Here is a 16,221-nt window from a genome sequence, read left to right as displayed (position 1 = left end):
CCCTGGCCCTGCCCTCTTGGGGCTCACAGTCCAGGGGTGGATTTTGTCACCAATATCCTGGCTCTTGAAATAAATCGTCCCTTGACGGAGCCCCTGACTGTCTGTTCTGGGAGGGAACGCTGACCGCCCTGCCCAGGAAGCTCAGCCTGCTGTGTATTGTTTATAGGAGGCATACACACACACACACACACACACAGGTTTTTTCGTTGTTATTCAAAGAACATTACCAGACACAGTTTAAAAAATGTGCTTAAAAAAAAAAAGGGTATACAGTTAAAGTGGGTCTGGCTTTTCGTGGGATTTCAGGCCCTTTCCCCATAAACACCCACCCCTCTCCTATTTATTTATTTATTTATTTATTTATTTATTTATTTATTTATTTATTTATTTATGAATGACAGTCCTGTGCCCTGTTGCCTGCTGAGTAGCATTCCTGGCCTTCAGACACGGTGCCAGCAGCTCCCCTTCTCCCGTTGGGATGACCATGGAGATCCTCGGAGATTGCCATGTGTCGCCTGAGGGATGGATTCACCCAGGTTGGGAACCACTCCTGTGCACGTGGCAGGCATCCCTCATTGTCTGAACTCAGAACCAGATACTTGTGACAGCCTGCGTGTGCACATGTGGGCATGCATTTTCCCTTTTTACACACAGGAGCACACCAGCCTCCTTCTGTATCTTACTTTGCTCATTCAGCGGTATCTCTTGGATCGCTGACTTGCAGACTTTTCTCAAATGCCACCCTGCATGAGAATTCCATTGTATATCACTGTCTGGGACACACAGAAGTGTGTGTGTGTGTGTGTGTGTGTGTGTGTGTGTGTATACATATCACTCAAACAAAAGTTTCACAGGATAATACCATGCGTGATGCACACTGATATTTTTTGTTTGGTTTCCTCTGTTCTCTTTTTTTTTTTTTCAAGATTTTATTTACTTAAGACAGAGCATAAGCAGCGAGAAGGAGAGGAAGAGGGAGAAGCAGGCTCCCTACAGGGAGCCCGATGAGGGACTCGATCCCAAGACCCTGGGATCATATCCTGAGCCGAAGGCAGATGCTCAACCACTGAGTCACCCAGGCGTCCCTCCTGAGTTCTTTTTAAGTGCTGGTCATGACCACTAAAATGACTGGAACCATTACTAACGGGCATTAAGTATAGTTTGAAAGCCACCATCCAGGGCAGTCATTAAGCACAGGCTCTCCCCAAAATCCCGACTCTGTCACTTACATGGTGACTTTGCCAAGTCACTCACCTCTGTGTGCCTCAGTTTCCTTCCCTATAAAATGAGGATGAGGATAATAGCGTCTGTATCAAAGGGTTGTTATGAGGAGTAAATAAGTTAATATATGCTAATCAGGTGCTTGAATGGGACCAGGCATATTGAAAATGCCTCAAAGCAAAAGAAGCCAGACAAACACTCTATAAAGGGCCAATGGTGAACATTCTAGGCTATGTGGTACCCATCACAGCATAGACCATACGAAAACAAGTGAGTGTGGACGTATTCCAGTAAGACTTGATTTATAGATGCTGAAATTTGAATTTCATATCATCGTTGCCAATTGCAATACATTCTTTTGATTTCTTTTCCACCATTAAAAAAAAAAAGATTTATTAATTTTTTCCTGAGAGATATATAGAGAGAGAGGCAGTGACATAGGCAGAGGGAGAAGCAGGCTCCCTGCAGGGACCCCGATGGGGGGGGGGGGGGGCCTCGATCCCAGAACCCAGGATCATGACCTGAGCCAAAGGCAGGTTGCTCAGTGAGCACCCCACGGTCCCTTTTTTCCACCATTTTTAAAGATTTATTTATTTATGTGAGAGAGAGAGCATGAACAGGGGAGGGGCAGAGGGAGAGAGAGTTTCAAGCAGACTCTCTGCTGTGCAAGGAGCCCAATGCAGAGCTCGATCTCATGACCCTGAGATCGTGACCAGAGCTGAAATCAAGAGTCAAGTGCTCAACTGACTGAGCCACCCAGGCGTCCCTCTTTCCTACCATTTAATTTTTTTTTTTTTTAATTTATGATAGTCACAGAGAGAGAGAGAGAGGCAGAGACACAGGCAGAGGGAGAAGCAGGCTCCATGCACCGGGAGCCCGATGTGGGATTCAATCCCGGGTCTCCAGGATCACACCCTGGGCCAAAGGCAGGCGCCAAACCGCTGCGCCACCCAGGGATCCCTTTCCCACCATTTAAATATGTAAAAACCGTTCTCAGCTTTGGGTCATATGATATGATAGGCCACACAGTCCAGGCCAGCCGGAGTTGGCCTGTGGGCTGCAGCCTCCTGCGGGCTGTTTTTCATTATATGGACACACCTTGATTTATTACTTGGTTCCTCATTGGAGTGAATACTTAAGGTGGTTTCCCGTGTATGTCAACAAGTAACACTCCGATGAGTATTCCGGTGCCCAGGCACTGCCTGTATCTGTGGATAAATTTCTAGTTGGTTGGTTCCCAAACGGTTTCCAGAAAGTGCTATTGCAGTTGCACCTCCATGGGGTTTATGCCTGGGAAGGCTTCTTCCAGAAGCTTCTTCAGCCCCAGGTCAGCAACTGCTCTGCTCCTGGCCAGGCTGCAAGATGCCAGCCCTCTGCACTTTTCTCTCATTCTGTGTAAATTTGAGTGCATCTTGCCAACTGTATCTGGGCAGCTAGCTGGGATCTCTTGGTGAACAGTCCACTCATGTCGTAGTTTAAAAAAAAAAAAAAAGACTCTAAATCTCATTTCATGCTTACTTAGAGAATTTCAAAAACACAGAATAGAAGGAAAATAAATCCGTGCAGAAGCCGCTGGTGATATTTGGGGGAGAGAGGGGAGGTATGAAATTTCCTTTTAGCCTAATTTTTTTCCCACCCATTTAAGACATTTTTAATTTTTAGAATTAGGTGTTATGTTCACATGGCTCAGTCATCAAAAAACTTTCCTTTTTTTTTTCTTTTTTTTTTTTTTAGAGAGAGAGAAAGAGCACAAGCAGGAGGAAGGGCAGAGGGGGAGAAAGAATCTTGGAGCCCAACAGGGGACTTGATCTCACAACCTTGAAATCATGACCTGAACTGAAATCGAGTCAGATGGTTAGGGGCGCCTGGGTGGCTCAGTTGGTTAAGCATCTGCCTTGGGCTCAGGTCATGATCCCAGGGTCCTCAGATTGAGCCCCACGTTGGGCTCTCTGCTCAGCAGAGAGTCTGCTTCTCCCTCTGCCCCTCCCCCTGCCTATGCTCTCTCTCTCTCTCTCTCTCTCTCTCTCTCTCAAATAAACAAAATCTTGAAAAAAAAAAAAAAAAAAAAGAGGGCCGCCTGTGTGGATGGGCGCCTCTCTTCAGCCCAGGGTGTGCTCCTGGAGACCCGGGATCGAGTCCCACATTGGGCTCCCTGCATGGAGCCTGCTTCTCTCTCTGCCTGTGTCTCTGCCTCTCTCTCTCTCTGTCTCTCATGAATAAATAAATAAAAATCTTTAAAAAAAGAAAAAAGAAAAAAAAATAAAAAAGAAAGTGGGATACTTAATGGACTAGCCACCCAGGCACTCCAAAAAGCATTTTATAAAGTAAGGGGAAAGTGTCCCAAACCCATGCTTGCATTCCCAGCCCAGCTTCCCCTCCAGAAAAACACAATTACTTAGCTCTCGTATATCTTCCCAGTTCTTTGTGCACGTACAGCAAAGTGTAAATGCGGATTTACGTTTCTTTCCCATTTCTGTCCGCCCGGAAGGTAGCATGTTGTGTGCTTGCTTTGGCAGCATGTGGAGAGTTTCCTTGATCCCTTGTTATGGTCGTGAAGTATTCCTCCACAGGGACAGACTGTCGTTCATTTTCCCAGTAAATGCTGTCTAGAGGCCAACTGGCCAAATCCAGGCTTTGTCCCTCCCCTCACAGCTGTTATAAACAACTTGTCGACCTGTCATTGCCCACATGTGCACGTGCGTCTGTCGGGTTACTTCCCGGAAGCCTGTTTGCTGGATCAAAGCAAATGTGCACTTGCAATTTGCACAGCTGCTGGTGAATTGCATTGTTCTGGAGTTGTAGCGAATCACGCCCAGTTTAGACCCTCAAGGGCGGTATAAGAGGGTGCCTATAGGAGACATGGCTTATTCCTAATTCAGTGAGCGGGGAAAGGTTCCATAGGGTGCTTTCAATTTGCATTATTCTTATTACAAATGAAGTTGAGCCTCTCTTGAAATATATAAGCCTTTTGTGTTGCCTTATCTGTGCATTTGTCTGAACTTATCCTTTGCCCCTTTATCTCACTGATGGTTATTCTTAGTGATATCTGAAGGCTCTTTATATATGATGGAAATGAGCTTTGCCTGTGTGATGAATTGCAACTGTTTCCCCCACTGTGTCGTTTTTTGACTTGGTTGGAAGGGGAGGGGCTGTGTTTGTCTATATTGTTAAGGAGTAGGAGATTAACTTTTTCCATTTTTATTTTTAAACATTGAAAAAAAATCTCAAGGGACGCCTGGGTGGCACAGTGGTTGAGCATCTGCCTTTGGCTCAGGGTGTGATCCCGGTTTAGGGATCGAGTCCCATATCTGGCTTCCTGCAAGGAGCTGGCTTTCTCCCTCTGCCTGTGTCTCTGCCTCTCTCTGTGTCTCTCAGAAATAAATAAATAAATAAATAAATAAATAAATAAATAAATAAACAAACAAACAAATAAATAAATGAATGAATGAATAAATAAAATTAAAAAGAAAAAGAATCTCAAACACATAGTGACATTATAGGAATAGCCCAGAGACCTCATGGGAATTCTTTACTCTTTACTCACATATATTGGTTCTCAGTGCTGTGTCACAAATTACCTCCAAACTTAGCAGCTTTAAACAACGTTAAGCGTTAACTTATCTCACGTAGCCTGTAAGGATCAGGAATCTGGAAGCAGCTTAGCTGGAAGGTGCTGGCTTGTAATCTCTCGTGAAGTTCTAGCTCAGGTGTCAACCAGGGCTGCAGTCATCCGAAGGCTTGACTGGGCTGGAGAATATGCTTCCGAGGTGGTGCACTCGTACAGCTCGCTGCTGGCAGGAGGCCTCAGCTCCTCCCAACGCAGGCTTCTCCAAAGGGCAGCTTATAACCGCTCCAAAGTCGGCTTCCCCCAAAGTAAATGATCCACTAGAAAGGAGAGTCCCGGGATAGAAGCCACGGCCTTTTTTTATATAACTGAATCTTGGAAGTAGCGTCTGATCACTTCTGCAAAATCTGTTGGTCCCAGAGATGAACCAGGGGGCAGTGTGGGAGGTGACCTACTAATGAGGAGGTGGGGGTCGGCGGGGGGCACCTTGGAAGCTGGCTGCTGCCCAGATTTATCCACTGTAAATGTTTTGCTACATTTGCTTTATCATTTCTCTCTATACATACACATTTCTTTAATAAAGATTTAATTTATTTATTTGAGAGAGAGAGCATTATGAGAGAGAGAGAGAGAAAGCACGAGCCAGGGGAGGGGCAGAGGGAAAAGGAGAAGCAGACTCCACACCGAGCAGGGAGCCCCATGTAGGGCTCCATCCCATGACCCCCAGATCATGACCTGAGCCAAAGGCAGACGCTTAACCGACTGAGCCACCCAGGCCCCCCAATATGCATACATTTTTATTCAGAATCACTTGAGAGTAGATTGCAGATGTTCTGCTCCTTTACTCCTTAATGTCTCAGCCTCTGAGATCAAGAACGTTCTCCTACTTGACCATAGCAGAGTTATTGAATTCAGCAAATTTAGCACCGAGACAATACCATTATCCACTGTGCATAATCTAATGTAGCCGGTTGTCCAGTGGTCATGTAACGTGTTGCTCTCCTCATTCCACTTAGCTTTCTGGCACGTCGATGCTGGCCGCCTCACGAAGCCCTGGGAAGCGTGTGCTCGGGGCTGGTGTGGAGTGGCCAGCTGTCTTCCTTACTTGGCCACTCGCCTGCTCTGGCCATTTGTGTTGTTTCCCTGTGTTCTTTGTTGTAAATGCTCCCACAGCAGGGGAGCCCTGCAAGCAAGTGCCTCAGTCAGTGCTGCTTATCACAGATTCCTGGAGGGTGGATCACCAGGTCAAAGGGCACGACCCTCTCCAAGTCTCCAGACCAGAGGGCTGTCCAGGTGACAACCTCACCAGCCCCTTATGCGAGCCAAGGGCGTCTCCCCTTGGGGGTGTGTGTAGATTGATTGGTTTGGGGAAGTTGGTTTTGAATCGCCAGAGTTAACCAGGACCAGCCTTGGACTGGGTATTGGAAGGGCCCAGGGCATCAGAAGCTTGAAATCATGAGTTGGCCCACTTTGGGGGCTGAAAGCGAAGAGCCCGAATTTTGGGGTATGGTGACCTTAGTGGCCTTGGGCCCGTCCCCTGAGCACTCTGAGCCTGGGTCTTCCCCAGACAACTTGGAAGTCACTGGACAGGGGGATGGGGTAAGGCAGGGAGACTCGGGACCAGTCATTTTGGCTCCCTAACCTTGGTTTCTCACCTGCGAAATGGTTCCAGCATTTTCACTGCTTTCAGGGCTGTGGAACAACCATACACGTGGGTGGAGGTGGCCATCCGCACTTGCCACATCAGTGTGGGCTGTCGCTGGGGTGTGGACTCTGTACAGTGGAAGGGTGCCAGCCCAGGGTCGGGTACACAGCTGGTGCTTACTGGGGAAACGGTGGCAGCCGAGGTTAGGACTCTGGGGGAGGGCAGTGCAAGGTGCTCTGTCTCAGGTGCATTTTGGGCAAGGTCACTGTGTACGTTATCACAGACTAGTGCCCGGGTCGCATGTGCAAACATACGTGCCCATCCCTGCAAGCTCACATGGCACCCAGGTAGGCCTGCAGCCACGGCCACATAGGCACATGGAGGCAGAGGTCACGGACACTTAGAAGGACCCGGCCCTGCCCCTCAGTGACCATCCTTAGCCCCGGCTCTCTGCCCCTCCCCCCACGCCTCCCACAGCCACCAGCCCCGTGCTCTGCAGCCATCTGTGCTGGTGTCCCTCTTCCCCAGGGGGAGCTGGACAGTCGGGCCCCGTGGGGCTGGCGGCTCGGATGCCGCTCCATCCAGCCGCCTCCTTCCCCCTCCGCTGCTGTGCTCGCGCTCCCTGCCCCTGCCCCCCCCCCCCGCCTCCCCGCTGGGCAGCTGGTGCGGTGCCCCCCCTCCCGCCCGGCTGCCACCAATGCTTCCTCTGCTGCTGCCCCCAAACCCTGCAGAGCTCACCTTCACCTGGGGGAGGGGGAAGGGGGGCAGGTGGGGAGGGAGTCTGGACCAGAGGAAAAGGTCTGGAGATGAGGTGGGGGCAGATGCAGGGGTGAGGTGAGCAGAGGTAGAGGGATGGGGCTGGGGGGACAGAGGTGGATGGGCAAAGCGGGGAGTTCAGAGATGGGGAAAGGATAGCCATGGTGGAGTCCTCTCTCTCAAAACAGGGGTGGCTAAGAAGGAGGGTTTCTGGTGGGAGTGGCTGGGGTCCCCAGTGTCCTGGGGCAATGGGAGCCAAGGTTGGTTCTGACCCCCGCCCCCTCCCCTCTACCTCCCTCCCCTGCCCAGATCCCGGCAGCGGCTCCACTGAAGGGCCCAGGCCCCTCCTCGTCCCCGTCACTACCTCACCAAGCCCCTCTGGGAGACAGCCCCCACCTGCCCTCCCCACATCCCGCCAGGCCTCCCTCCCGCCCGCCCTCCCGACCCCACTCCCGCCCTCCCTCCCAGCCCCAGAGCTTATCCCGTCCACCCTCAGAGCCCACCCTGCACCCTTGCCCCCCACCCCAGGCACCCCCCACCCTGCCTGGCATCTTTGTCATCCAGAACCAGCTGGGGGTCCCCCCGCCTGCCAGCACCCCGGCCCCCACTGCCCCGGGCCCCCCCCAACCCCCCCTGCGCCCCCCATCCCAACCCCCAGAGGGGCCGCTGCCCCCAGCTCCCCACCTTCCTCCTGCCTCCACCTCCTCTGGGGCGGCCTCCACGGATACGTCCACCAGGCTGCCAGCCCCTACGCCAGCTGACTTCCAGCTCCAGTTCCCGCCTGGCCAGGGGCCCCACAAGTCCCCCACGCCCCCTCCGACCCTCCACCTGCTCCCTGAGCCCGCAGCGCCCCCCCCACCGCCTCCTCGGACCTTCCAGATGGTGACCACCCCTTTCCCGGCGCTGTCCCAGCCGAAGGCTCTGCTCGAGAGATTTCACCAGGTAATTGGAGGCAGGGACCGCCCGCTCCGCAAGCCCTGCCGTCCCCCTGCAGTCTGATGGGGAGCCCTCCCATGGGGCAGCTTTCTCTCGGTCCCCAGCCCTGGTGCCTGGCCGCCGCCCCTGCTAGCATTTGCCCCCTGCCCCTCAACCACCTGTCCCCCTCCTCAGGTGCCGTCCGGGATCATCCTCCAGAACAAGGCCGGGGGAGCCCCTGCCGCCCCGCAGACCTCCGCCAACCTGGGGCCTCTCGCCAGCCCCACCGCCTCTGTGCTGGTCGGCGGGCAGGCCCCATCCGGGACCCCCGCTGCCCCCAGCCATCCCCCTGCCCCGGCACCCGTGGCTACCGCAGGTAGGGGAAAGGTAGCCCATGCAGGAGAAGTAGGGGGGCAGGGGGGCAATGGGAAGGGGGCCGGGGCGGAGCTGGAGGCACATCAGCCCAGGGGGTCACCCAGGGGGTCTGGGTGACCTCACGAGATGGGGAGATGAGGAGGAAGGGCTGTCTCCCTAGATCCAAGGGGGTGCCCGAGTCACACTGGCAGGGTTGCCAGGGCCAAAGTGCCAGAGGAGAGCAGGGTGTGCAGGCCTGTGGGTCACATCGCGGAGGGGCCTTTGGGCCAGTGACCCCTGAGCCCTGTCTGGCCCCACCCCACCCTCAGGCCTCCCTCCTCTGCTTCCTGCCGAGAGCAAAGCTTTTGCCAGCAACCTCCCGACCCTGAGCGTGGCCAAGGCGGCTGTGGCTGGACCGGGGAAGTCCTCTGGGCTGCAGGTGAGGGGGGCTGGGGCCCAGGTGAAGTCACCAGGGAACCCGGAAAGGGTCCAGCGGGGCTGTGACGGCTACCCGACAGGCCATCAGAGAGGAGTCTGGGCGGTGGGTCAGACTCCTCTCTGACAGCCAGGGTGGGCACGTGCCAGAGAGTGGGATAGATGGAGCCACCAAGATGCAGGGTGACCATATGACAGGTGGCTCGAGTGGGGGGGGGAGGCTGTCTCTGGGGGCAGGAGCAGGGAGTTTGAGGCTGGGAAAGGGGGGATGTGGGGAGACCATCGGACAAGGGAGGTAAGAATAAGGAGGTGGTGAGACCCTGGACAGAGCGGGGACAGGGGGGATGGGAGGCCCAGAATGGACCCTGCCAGTGTGGGGGGAAGCTGAGGCAGAGACCGTCTCGGGAAGATAGGCACAGGGCAGGAAGAGAACAGAGCAGATGGAGGGACCAGGATGCTGATGTCCCAGGGGCAGAGTTGGGAGAGCCACTGAGGCTAGCTCACCACCAGGGACCCAGAGCAGAGTCGGGGCAGAGTTGGGGGCGAGAAGAGAACTGTCCCGGGCCCATCAGCAGAGGCAAAGGCCATCTGATGAGCAGGAAGGGAGCCAGGCAGGCCCAGCCCGGGTCTGCCTGGCAGCTTTGGTGTGCTGGGCAGCACATCCTGCAGCTGGGGCCAGGACCCCACCCTGGGGGGCTAGGGGGGCGGGGACGTGGGCCCCGCTCTCCTCTTTGCCACAGGTGGGGTCGAAAGGGGGTCAGGGCACCAAGGGAAAAGGGCTTTCAGCGGCGCTACCCCTCACTCACGTCTCTGCCCCGCAGTATGAGAGCAAGATGAGCAGTCTGAAGAAACCCCCCACGCTTCAGCCCAGTAAGGAAGCCTGGTGAGTTGTAGTACTGCACACACCCTTGCCTTCCCGGAGGCTTGAGAGCAAGCAGCAGGGCGTGGGGACCACTCTTCAGAAGTGGGGTCACACAGGCCCCAGCTCTTGTTGGCTCTGTGGTTTGAGGCAATGGAATTTCCTTCAAAGACCCTCAGTTTCCCTTCTAGAGAGTAGAGTGGTAATAGTGATGATAGGGTGTCAGGTTCCTTCCAACTGTGCTAAGATGAGAAGGTGTTTGGGTGGATGGATGAGTGTTTGAATAGATGGTTGATGGGTGTTTGGCTAGATGGATGGATGTGGTCTGGAGTGGGTGCATAGCTGGATGATGGGTGTTTGGGTGGATGAATGGCATTCTGAGTGGATGTTTGGATGGATAAATGGGTATTTGGATGGATGGTGTTTGGGTGGATAAATGGGTATTTGGATAGATGCATTGATGGGGTTTGGCTAGATGGATGGATGGTGGAGAGATAGGGTCTGGGTGGGCAATGGGTAAATGTTGGGTGCTTGCCTGCATTCTCGCTCTCCTCTGCTCTCCTTCTACTGCAAGTGTTTATCAAATACTCACTGAGTGCCCAGTCCAGTGCTGGATTTTCCAAGCACAAGACAGAGTTCTGGCCCCCATGGGGTACTGGGGGTGCAGGTCTTCGGCTCAGGGTAGAGATAAGCATGTCTGGGGAGAGGAACACTCACACAGTAAAGAGACATAACCCACTGCTGCGCACCGTAGTAGAAAATAGCCTGGTAGAGAAGGGGAGTTTACCAACCAAGGGACCACCCTGCGCCCTGGGCCTTCCCCGGGGCCTTTCCCGCAGGGGGCGGGGGGTGGCCTTCCCCGGGCATTTCGGGTTGCTGCGGGCCCTGCAGCAGACTGAGGACATGCTGACCCCCGGTGGCAGGAGACGGTATAGCACGGAGGATGAGTTCGAAGCTGAGGCACCGGCTCCCAGCTTGGCCTCTTCCTCCCTGTTGATGTGCTTTGGGTGGAGGACATCGTTCCCCTGGGCCTCAGTTTCTTCATCTGTAGAGTGGGGTTAATGATAGCACCTGGTCCCTTAGGTTGTCCCCAGAGTCTGTGAGGCAGTACTAGCCCCTTCAGCGCACATTGCCGCCTACATTGGGGCCTGGGGGCTCGGGGTTGGGATCTGGTTTCTCCCGGCCTCACCACCAGCTCTGTGTGTGTGTGTGTGTGTGTGTGTGTGTGTGTGTGTGTGCGTGGTCTCTCCTCACCCTGCCCCCAGTTTCCTGGAACATTTGCACAAACATCAGGGCTCCGTCCTACACCCTGACTACAAGACGGCCTTCCCCTCCTTCGAAGATGCTCTGCATCGCCTCCTGCCCTACCATGTCTACCAGGGTGCCCTCCCCTCCCCCAACGACTACCACAAAGGTGAGGCAACCCCCATTGTCTCCCTCTACTCTCCGGGGACTCTCCCTCCCTAGTCCCTAGTGTGGGGAGGGGGGTGGGGAGGAGCAGATGCAAGCACCCCTCTGCACACCCCTGGGTGCAGGTCTGGGTGAGCCCCGCTGCCCAGCGTCTGTGCCTCTGGACCCTTTCTCTCCTTCCACAGTGGATGAGGAGTTTGAGACGGTCTCCACGCAGCTGCTGAAACGCACCCAGGCCATGCTCAACAAATACCGCCTCCTGCTCCTGGAGGAGTCCCGGGTAGGGCGCTGGCATCTTCCGCCCTGGGAAACCCCTTGCGCTCTCCCCTTACCCGCTCTGGGGGGGGGGGGGGGGCGGTGGCGGCGGGGAGGCTGGGAGGGAGGACGGGAGAGGCTGGCACATCGCCAGAGGGACAGTTTGGAATCTGTCCCCATCCTTCCGGGTTGCCCATGTGCCCTCCCCCGCTCCTGGCCCTTCCTCGGCCCATGGTCTCTTCTTCCTTCCTCTTCCCCCCTCAGAGGGTGAGCCCCTCCGCGGAGATGGTAATGATCGACCGAATGTTCATTCAGGAGGAGAAGACCACCCTTGCCTTGGACAAACAACTGGCCAAGGAGAAGCCCGGTGAGAGGGGAGGGGAGGGGAGGCAGAGGTGGCCGCCACTCCTGCCCCTGCCGTGGAATGAGACTCGGGGGCAGGAAGAGGGGTGCACCACCCACCATCCCTGTGGGACTGCTCAGCTCCGTCCTGGCGAGGAGGGGACGTTCCACTACCCACAGAGGGGGCTAGAAATCAGGGGAGCAGAGCCAGGGCTCGGGGGAAGCCAGCAATGTGGCTGCAGAATTCAAGGGCCATGCTCAGGTGGCAGCTCCCGCTTGCACCTTAGGGGGCTAGGGGGTTGCTGAGAAGGGGGATACCCAGCAGTGCGTCCTGAGGGGCTGGTGAGCCAAGGGCTTAGCGCCCTCCCGCGCCTGGCAGAGGCTCGGTGCCGTTGCCGCCGGGGCCTCCTCGCTGTGCGCTGCGCAGGCGTCTCACGCTCTCGCCGCCCCCGCGGGTCTTCTTGCCTCCCTGGTTTTGCAGACGAGTATGTGTCTTCCTCCCGCTCGCTTGGCCTCCCCATCGCTGCCTCTTCCGAGGGACACCGGCTCCCTGGCCACGGCCCACCGCCCTCCTCGGCGTCGGGGGCCCCCGCGCAGCCCCCTCTGCACCTGCCAACCAAGCTGGTGATTCGGCACGGGGGGGCGGGCGGCTCCCCTTCCGTGACCTGGGCGCGGGCGTCCTCCTCCCTGTCCTCCTCCTCGTCCTCCTCCGCCGCCTCCTCCTTGGACGCCGACGAGGACGGCCCCATGCCCTCGCGCAACCGCCCCCCCATCAAGACCTACGAGGCGCGCAGCCGCATCGGCCTCAAGCTCAAGATCAAGCAGGAAGCGGGGCTCAGCAAGGTCGTCCACAACACCGCCCTGGACCCCGTGCACCAGCCGCCGCCCCCCGCCGCGCCCAAGGCCGCCGAGCCCCCGCCCCGGCCCCCGCCGCCGCCCCCCGCGCCGGGCCAGATGAACGGCACCGTGGACCACCCGCCGCCCGCCGCCGCCGACCGCAAGCCCCCGGCCCTGGCCCCCCACTGCCCGCGGCTGCCCCTGCGGAAGACGTACCGCGAGAACGTGGAGGCCCTGGGCGGCGCGGCCGGGGAGGGCGCCGGGGCGGGGGCCGGGGCCGCCGCCGCCAGAGCCCGGGGAGGCAGCCCGGCGCCGCTGCCCACCAAAGTGGACGAGGCCACCAGCGGGCTGATCCGCGAGCTGGCGGCGGTGGAGGACGAGCTGTACCAGCGCATGCTCAAGGGCGCGCCCCCGGAGCCCGCGGCCCCCGCCGGGCAGGGCAGCGGCAGCAGGGACCCCGGCTGGGAGGCGCCCCCCGCCAAGCGGCGCAAATCCGAGTCGCCCGACGTGGACCAGGCCAGCTTCTCCAGCGACAGTCCGCAGGACGACACGCTCACGGAGCACCTGCAGAGCGCCATCGACAGCATCCTGAACCTCCAGCAGGCCCCGGGCCGGACACCTGCGCCCCCGTACCCCCACGCCGCCCCGACGGCGGTCCCGCCGGCCTCCCCGTCGCCCCTGCACAGGCCCGAGGCCTACCCGCCTTCCAGTCACAACGGTGGCCTCGGCGCCAGGACGTTGAACAGATAACACCGGGCTGGTCTTGGCTTCCCGGGCCCCGTTGGCGGACGCGGGCGGGCTGGCCATCCGACCTCAGCCTCCTGGGGGCCGCGAGCCGGGGATCCCCTGACAGTTTTTCTTGCCTAAGTTATTTGAGTCACAAAGGCCTCCTCCCCCACTTCCTGCTGGGTTGTTGGGTGGGGGTTGTGGATTTAGGGGAGGGGGCTGTAATGTAAAATGTCCCCTGCGAAGGTGGGGGTGGTCCCGGTGTGTCATTTCCGATTTCTTCCCGCTTCCAGCCACACTCCGCCCCTCCGTGTGTTGGTGGGGACGGGGGGACACGCGCGTGTTTGCCAGGGATGGAGGTACCCTGGTGGCTCCCACTGTTCGCGCGTGTCCGTGTGGCTGCGCAGATGCGTGGGTCGGTCAAGGGCGCTCCAAGCCGGGAGGGTCCTCAGGAGCCTTGGCTGGGCCTCTCCCTACCGCCACCCCCACAGGCTGTAGAAGGAAAGGCGGGGTCGGGCGGGCTCCGAGGCACCTGTGCTGCTGGGCACCTGTGTCACATCCGTGTGTGCGCGTCCAGCTCTGTGCGTCCCATGTCCCCGTGTGTGTGCTCGAGTGAGCAAGAGAGAGAGAGATTTCGAGCCCTCCCTGTCCCTCGACTGAAATCCGAGCACCTCCAAAACAGGAAACCGGGGTCTTCCTCCCACACCTCCATCCCTCCCCAGCCAGTCTTCCCTCTGTTCTTCCTGTCGCCAGCCACCCGCGCCGGATTTTGAAATCTCGGAGACAAAACTAGTACTGTAAGATAAATTTTTTTGTACTGTATTTATTGTGTATAACGATTTTTTTAAAGGAGAATTCTGTACATTTAGAACTCTTGTAAATTAAAAACTGATCCTTTTTTTAAAACTGTACTGACTCCGCCTCGGCCCCATTGCTTTTGGATCTTTGGAAGAGAGGGGGGTGTTGTTTGAAGTCTGGGGGTTGGTTACAGACCTGGGTGGGGAAGGGGATTGTGCAGGTTTGTTCCACATATTCTTTGTTGAACACTTATTGGGTGCAGGGCCCTGTCCTAGGCACAGGGGTACAGCTGAACAAGGCAGACGAGAAAGTCCCTACCCCGGGGGAGCTGACTTATTAGTTGAGAAGCCAGAAGAAACAGCCAAACCAAACGCAGGATTCTTACTCCCCCATAAATATCTGCGGTCTCTGTGAACACAGAATTCACAAATACCGAACTACGGCTCCTGGAGGAAATAGAGGGTTAGCTTCCTACAAATCTCCCGTCACAGCATTTTTGTAAGTTGCCTGATACAGGTAACCTTGAGTTACCTATATTATTTCCGTAAAGACACATTATCAATATATATTGTTGATTCATTCACATCGGGCTCATGGCCAGTAACACTGTAACTCACACCTGAAAGGAGCCGGTCTCACACGCATAGGTTCTACACAGACACATTCCAGCCTTCTTCCTCTTGGTACAATGGATAGTGCTTCAGTACTAGAGCATTTTAAACCATCAAGTCCCCAACAAAAACACAAATGTGAAAATGTGGCACTAAACAGACCTTGAAAAGGACATTTGTCAGTATGCGAGCTGAAACCAGAGCGCAGAGTGATGCTTTGTTCAACCCCGGTTGGAAACGTGCACGTTTAATGACTCCAGTGTTTTGCTGCTCTATGCACGTCTGTGCAGGTGCTTCGAGTTTGGGGGGGTTACAAATAAATGTTAGCAAGCAGATGAACTCATAGGGCATCCATAAATGAGGATCGCCTGTAAATGTGTGCAGCGCCAGATGGGGAGGGGAAGAGCAATCAAGCAGGGTGTTTCCTATGGCTGCTGTAGGATGAGTGGCTTAAAAGAATAGAGATTTGAGACACTGGGGTGGCAAAGTCCATTAGGTGTCCCACTCTTGGTTTCGCCTTGAGTCGTGATCTCATGGTCTTGAGGTTGGGCTCCATGCTCAGCAGGGAGTCTGCTTGAGATTCTCTCCCGCTCCTCTGTCCCTCCCACTCTTGTGCGCTCTCTCAGTCTCTCTCTAAAGTAAATGAATCTTTTTTTTTTTTTTTTAATTTATGATAGTCACACAGAGAGAGAGAGAGAGAGAGAGAGAGACATAGGCAGAGGGAGAAGCAGGCTCCATGCACCGGGAGCCCGATGTGGGATTCAATCCCGGGTCTCCAGGATCGCACCCTGGGCCAAAGGCAGGCGCTAAATCGCTGCGCCACCCAGGGATCCCTAAAGTAAATAAATCTTATAAAAAAGAAGAGAGACTTATTCTTTCCCATTCTGGAGGCTGGACATCTCACATCAAGGTACCAGCAGCGCCATGCTTTCCCTAGAAACTCTGCAGGAGGATCCTTCCCTGACTTTCCAGTTTCCAGGTGTTCCTGGTTCTTGTGGCTACATCCTTTTTTTGGCATTGGTGTCTCCTCTTAAAAGGAAACCATACCCAGGGATCCCTGGGTGGCTCAGCAGTTTAGCGCCTGCCTTTGGCCCAGGGTGTGATCCTGGAGTCCCGGGATCAAGCCTCGCCTCGGGCTCCCAGCATGGAGCCTGCTTCTCCCTCCTCCTGTGTCTCTGCTTTTCTCTCTCTCTACGTCTATAATAAATAAATAAATAAATAAATAAATAAATAAATAAATAAATAAATCTTAAAAAAATAACAACCAAAAGGAAACCATACTGGATAATAGCCTACTCTACTCTTCACTTGCTTACATGGGCCAAGATCGTATTTACAAATAAGATCACATGCTGGGGGGTTAGAACATGAGCAAATCCCCCCCCCCCGGGGAGAGTGGGGGCAGGAGGACACAATTCATGAAACACGGGGTCGAGGATACCTGACAAGGCTAGTCCCATCCTAGGACACCTTTGTGTGAACTAGAAAGCAG

At 55.7% G+C, this 16,221-nt stretch overlaps 1 protein-coding gene across 4 annotated transcripts in view; it reads left to right on the top strand.

The window, feature by feature from the left end:
- Nucleotides 1-14,226, top strand: part of BICRA (BRD4 interacting chromatin remodeling complex associated protein) — an 82,911-nt gene extending 68,685 nt beyond the window's left edge. For all 4 annotated transcript variants that reach the window (XM_041742320.1, XM_041742325.1, XM_041742306.1 and 1 more), the window contains 8 exons: nt 7,497-8,129; nt 8,298-8,478; nt 8,786-8,895; nt 9,713-9,774; nt 11,016-11,164; nt 11,346-11,440; nt 11,680-11,782; nt 12,239-14,226. In XM_041742320.1, the coding sequence (XP_041598254.1) occupies nt 7,497-8,129; nt 8,298-8,478; nt 8,786-8,895; nt 9,713-9,774; nt 11,016-11,164; nt 11,346-11,440; nt 11,680-11,782; nt 12,239-13,344 (2,439 nt within the window). In that variant the 3' untranslated portion in view covers nt 13,345-14,226. The remainder of the gene's footprint in view (nt 1-7,496; nt 8,130-8,297; nt 8,479-8,785; nt 8,896-9,712; nt 9,775-11,015; nt 11,165-11,345; nt 11,441-11,679; nt 11,783-12,238) is intronic.
- Nucleotides 14,227-16,221: the final 1,995 nt, after the last annotated feature.

The sequence above is a fragment of the Vulpes lagopus genome, chromosome 2 (genome assembly GCF_018345385.1).
Source record: "Vulpes lagopus strain Blue_001 chromosome 2, ASM1834538v1, whole genome shotgun sequence".
Taxonomy (NCBI): domain Eukaryota; kingdom Metazoa; phylum Chordata; class Mammalia; order Carnivora; family Canidae; genus Vulpes; species Vulpes lagopus.
This window is presented reverse-complemented; position numbering and strand designations above follow the sequence as displayed.